Raw genomic sequence first — 6,364 nt, forward strand, 5'->3', positions numbered from 1 at the left:
CATATCCTCCATGTGCAATTCTTCTAAAGGCTTAGAAACCTACGTCAAGCTACAACTGAGAACAGAGGTCGTAACTAGAAGAGATAATTGTTTGCTTTACTTCTTTAGTTACTGTTCTATGTTTTCAAAAAAATAAGTTAAAGAACTTATTTCAAAATAGCAATAATCTATATGTATATAATGTATAATAATTGAAATGTGACTGTATTTTACAAAATACTAGTTGACTAAAACATATGCAATACAAGTTACTTTGTCCAGACCAAAGGTCACTTTTATGTTACTTGATAGGGTAGCATGAGTGCACGCGAGTAGTGTCGTTGTAACTTCTGTATTGTTAGCTAGGCATGGGTAAAAGGTCAATATAATAAAAATAATAAATATGTATAAATGTACAATGTTATGAGATTTAAGCTATTTCGTCTAAACATTTATGTTTGTTATAATTTATGTTCATTCTAGAATCTAGAATGAAAAGCATAATTCATATTTATTTCCTAATTTTTTTATGGTGGTTGAGAGATTGATCAAATCTACCAAACCTGTACAGAGATTAATTACTGAAAATAACTGATAAAATATAAAGTTTTTAAGAAACGTTTGATAACAATCTGGACATTATAAAGTTTTTGTATGTGAAATTTCAAAATTTTCTGATGCATAAAAGTATTTTTTTATCTTAAAACGAATGTTAATTTGCAAGATAGATAGGCAAGAAAAAACGAGACACGAGAAAAACATTGCATGACAAACCTTAAGACTTATAAAAAAGTATTTTGCATATGAAAGCATTGTAATGTTTACTGATAATCTGCCAAATTTCATTAACATTTGCTTACTAACTTAAAAGTTATAGCATGAAAACTATAACAAGCACAAAATGGTTATGAGGTCAGTCCCACAGACAGAGCTTGTGCTGAAAGAGGTAAACAATAATGATTTAGAGGTTTCACGTTTCCCAAGAAAAAAAATTGTGTGTGATTTGTTGAAATATGCTAATGGCCTAACATGTGACCAAGTCAAATTGATAGAAGAAACAGTTGAAGAATGTTTAAATATAGGTAATAATGCTACAGTTGACATGGTGATGCATGATGATAAAGGTCATGACAGTGATAATGAGGAAGAAGTGATAAATGAAGATGAAGAATTAATTCATATACTGGAACAAACATTTTCATAAATGAGCAACATATAATGTGGATGTATAAAATATAAGGTGTTGGTTAGAGACAAGCCAAAGTATATGAAGCAATTAAAACTGCTAAACATGTTCAAAAAAAAATTGTGGACCGATGTGCTATAACTATGACTGATGATCCTGATTACCTTAATCCTTCAACTTTAAGCAACATGTAATCTCTGAGAATAAGATAATAAGAAGCTATTCTTTGTTAGCAGAAAAAAGGAAATTATATTAGTAAGTACCTGAGTACTTAACTATATATTTTTTAATCTGTATATTTTTGTTAGAAAACCACCTCACTGTACTACAGTAAATTTGAGATGTATTTATATATGACAACTTAGTATAGGGGCCTGAAATTTGGAAACTCCCAAAAACTGGTTAGCCTAATACCCAAAGCTTGCCAGTTTAGCAGTCTTATACCTGTACTGTGAATCAGTGTATGCAACTTGAATTTTAAAAAAATCAATACTCAAAAATAGATGTTTGATGATGAACTAAAATTATACATTTCTAAAAATCTGATGTTTTGAGAAATTTTAATTCCAATAAATCTTACTTACGAGTAGAAATTTTAAATGTGGTTGTTAAAAACCAATATTTCTCAGATTAAATGTACCTCAAAATCACAACAACAATCACTAATATTAATTATTAATGAAAAGGAAGGTTGATAATTAAAATTAAAAAATTACCCAAATAGTAACTTATAAACCAAACAAGTATTTTAAGGTAACAAATAAATATGTATTTATAACTCATTACAAAGAATATTTCACTTTTGTTATGCAGTTATACTGGGCTTCTACCATATTTACCATTGAGACAGAAATGTGTAGCAGTTATGACTAATATTCAGTCAATTCAAAACCACACAAGTTTAGCCATGGAAGATGAATCCATCTATAAATAAAAGTTATCTTTCATCTGCAGCTTATGTAACCCCTCCTCCTTGATAGATGTCCAAGAATAGGTTTTAATAAACTTCAGCAAAACATACTGACAAGTCAGAATATATGTACACATACAGTATACATATAACCATTAACTAAATGCTTACCTGTAGGTACCTATCCAAAATAGCAACAGTAAGATATAGAGTTTCTTGAAGAAGGTGAAAACGTAAATGAACCTGAACCAACCAGTCAATCAAGATAGATCGCATCTTTCCAGTGATCTCAGTCTGTTTATCTAAATGGTTTTCTCTGATGGAATATTTCATCTACAAAATATATATATAAAAAAAAAAATTATATTAAAAAAATATTCCAGTATTATTTTAAATAAAACAAGTTTTAAACTAATTTCATATTACAGGGATGGGAACAGGTTAAGAAGAAAAATTGAGGTTAACAGCAGGCACAGTTCCTAACAGATTCCATTGTCTAAAAGGAGAGAGAAAGGAGGGTAGCAAGTAAATTATTTTTCAAGGAAAACTAGGGCATTTTAACTTAATATTTAGATATTCATGCAAAATTCATATTAACATTACTGCTTCTAAATTATGTATCTCCTATATTTGTGCACTAATAACAGCAGAAATAAAAATTCTCACTTAAGAACATTTAATATTTCAAGATTATTCTTCCAATGTAATGTCTTTCCAGATAAGAACTAATATTTAAAATAAATGGTAACCATCTTCAGAAAACATCCACTGTTTTCCACTTTTCCACTGCCATTTGAGTTTAACCATCATTACTTTATCGAACAATGCAAATGACAACACAAACTTGCTAGTTCTAATATGCTACCTATCCTTCTTTAAAACAGACTATTGACGACTGTCCAAGCAGACCTAGAGACTCCAGTGCCAACTTCTGAGAGTTGTAACAAATGTTTTCTGTGGCATAATACAAAAAATTATTTTCAGCTTTTATTTTGTAAGGCTGACAATTTTCCATAAATTTCAGTACATTTAGATTTAATCTAAGAGATGTATGAAAGATGTTGTTTGTGCAACATAATATCACACTTTTTTGTAAATATTATAGTTGTATCTTTTTGTTGATCTATCTGTGGACAGATATGGTGAAAGGTTAGCTTCAACAATCTACGAGAGAATTTTGTTTTACAAGAACAGCTGGAGGTACATAGAACTAATTAAGTGAGAGTTGGGGTTGCCCATGTTTCAGGAGGATTAAGATCTTAGCTACTTGAAAAAATGATATAGTTGAGAGGATAGATGATGTTCAAGGGGCAAATAAGGAGATTACATACGTATAGTATTGGAACTAATGATATATGGAAAACAGTGAAAGAGCTACACGAAAAGTATAATAATATGAAAAAGCATTTCGGTCTAGGGTTGATAAGTTTATTTTATTATGTGGAGGTGGTTTAGGGATTACCATGATTTATCATATCTGAAAAAGACAGACCAATATTCTGCCTATATATGTAGTATGTTCTGCCCCCAAAAAAATAAATCACTTTATTATGCTTATAAATTATTGTTTGCCAACTTATTACATTAGCATAATGTGCTTCCTTACTCAAGTAGTGTGCCAAGATTTTAAACAGATCAATCAGACTAAACGACGGATTCAAACTATGCAATTCTGAAAAGGTTGGGTTGCCTGCATTTGAATAGGAGGAATGGTTGATGTTTTGCGAGGACTATTAACCTAGTTATTCAGGAGAATTTAAGCTATTAGCATATGTACCTTTGTGATGCATAGTGAGAGGTTTATGAAAGTTACCAAATTATTTATACAATTCATTTATTTATTTTGTATAGAATGAACATTGTTATATCTATAGCTACATCTTTACTGGGGTTTGTGGCTATGTATGCAGAAATTTCCCTAGAGTGGTATGTAGGTATTTTATTGCTAAATACATGGAGAGTATATCACTATAAATGAAATGCAACTGTAGAATATGTTTTTCCAGTTATGAATATAAAATGTTTGATGAAATGAAAGTGCATAGACTGTATGCATACCCCATGTAATGAAAGTACAAACTAGAGAAATCTCATTAGTATCCTTAGTGGCTACCCCCACTGACTGATCTATATTCAGTAATCACTAAAGCTATGAAATTTATGCCAGTAACTTCTTATTGACACATTTCAAACCATTCCTAGTTGACCAAACCATATTTAACAGGTTCAAATGCTAAAAGCTTAGGAGGAGTTAAAGGACAAACAAACTTATTTCAAATTATAGTAGAATTCTTACAGTAGTGAAGGAGTAACTGTACATTTGTGGAAATTTGAAAAAAATTCTAAGAAAATCAGTGAAGACTTAATGACAGTAGTTAAGTGACAGAGATAAAGCCAATATAATTGAAATAGGAGTATGGAGATCTGCACATGTTATAAACTCAGGATACCATCAGAATTAATTTAAAAATCCTTGTTATAGGTTTAGGTACTATTATTATTCAAATGTTAAAAGTACTAGAAATAAACCTGTTGAATTCCCAGCTTGATTTGCAGAGGATTTTGATGTTATTAGAACTATTGAAAATTGTCTTGACTTGGAAAACAATTGACAATAGAGATCATAATAAAAATTCTGGGTGCAACAGTGATGGCATGTTAAAAAAAAGAAACAAAAATCAGTACTAGTGTACCTCTAGATACAAGGATAGCATGATACTGTTAGGAAACTGCTATAGGCCACCTGATCGAATGCACAGGGTGCATGAGATACTTCTTAGAGAAATTATTAGGCTTGTGGTTTTATTGTATTGGCAAATCAAGGTTAATTTTCTAGATGTGGATAAGTAACAGTGCACATGTCACAGTTTTCTTTAACAGAGATATATTGAAAATTTAAACTACTTTATTATTAGTATGTCAGTAAACTTGGCATCAAAACATATACAATATTAAAAGTTTATTTATAAACAGTTAAATATTTACTTTTAAGATAAAAAAAAAATCAAGTAAATTCTCAATCTTCACTTAAGTACCACATGACACTTTGCTCTGAATTGCAGATTTTAAGACTTCCTTCAACCTCAGTTACTTTCTTGGTTTGAGATCTTACAAATTTATGTTAGATATCCCCGAACTAAAATGAAAATTGTTCTTCTTGCTTTAATAAGTTATATGCCATAAACTGAAACTCGCATGCCATGCTCCTCTTAGCACATGCTGTATTTACAAAATCTGAATAATTCTCAGACATTTGCTATTGGATTACTTATACACAATAGAAATAATTTTAATTCCTGTTTCCTTATGATGTTAGCTCATTCTTACAATTAGTTGAATTGTTTTACGCTTTTATAGCTTGCCGTCACTGAGATCATGGTGAATAGGTAAGGCAAATATTTTAAATACACATATAGATTAGTTAGAAAGCCAGTAAAATTATAATAGTTTTAGGACATTGTTTTTCGTTGTATGTTAATATTTTGTGTTCTGAAGTGCATATCTTAAATAAAGTATAAACAATGCCCCTACAAAAATATAGGATTAAATTTCATTATGACTCAGAACAAAAACTACAAGACCCACATGTAAGTACTAAATTCCTTGTTTGCTTTTATATATCTATATTTATTGTTATGAAAGTAACTAAAATGTATGAATTAGAAACTTATTAGGTTAGCTAAGAAAAATTAAATGAAAAATTCGAAAAAAAAAATATTTATAGCAAAAGCACATTTCATCCACATAGCAATTGAAATCTGACTGAGCATGCTGGTAATAGATACTGCATTTACATAAAGCTTTCCCTCTTTGATAATTTGCTTTGATACTAGTCTAAGTAGTAGTAAAGCAATAAACCTATATGACCAGGAGTTTTGAATGGGGGAAACATGCTAGTTATACAGTAAAGGGTGGCAGTAGTGATGCATTCCTTGTCTATAATGAGATCCCCCGATGTTTATATTTTTCACGTTCTTTGTCTCACCATGTTATCATATTTAATAGCTCAAAAATGCCTCAAATGACTTGTGTACCAAAAGGTCCAGGAGATGTCATTTGTAGCTTTCAAATCTGGAATTGTCAAGAAAGTGGTTTCATATGTTCACGTGGGACTAGTGGAAACTGAAGAAAGGAGTTGTTTGTCATGACCACTTCGTGCTTGACATCTAATACATGAAACTAGCTATGGCAGTCCTATGTTTAATATAGTTTTAACTAATTCTGCTATTCATTTATAAATTTAATCAAAATTAATGCCATTTTATAACATTTTTGTTGAGTCAAGTTAT

At 30.2% G+C, this 6,364-nt stretch overlaps 1 protein-coding gene across 1 annotated transcript in view; it reads right to left on the reverse strand.

The window, feature by feature from the left end:
• LOC106458196 (G2/mitotic-specific cyclin-B-like) overlaps positions 1–6,364 on the reverse strand; it is a 23,979-nt gene that overhangs the window by 11,175 nt on the left and 6,440 nt on the right. The window contains exon 3 of the mRNA XM_013917669.2: positions 2,247–2,408. Coding sequence (XP_013773123.1) covers positions 2,247–2,408 — 162 coding nt within the window. The remainder of the gene's footprint in view (positions 1–2,246; positions 2,409–6,364) is intronic.

The sequence above is a fragment of the Limulus polyphemus genome, unplaced genomic scaffold, assembly GCF_000517525.1.
Source record: "Limulus polyphemus unplaced genomic scaffold, Limulus_polyphemus-2.1.2 Scaffold427, whole genome shotgun sequence".
Classification (NCBI taxonomy): Eukaryota; Metazoa; Arthropoda; class Merostomata; order Xiphosura; family Limulidae; genus Limulus; species Limulus polyphemus.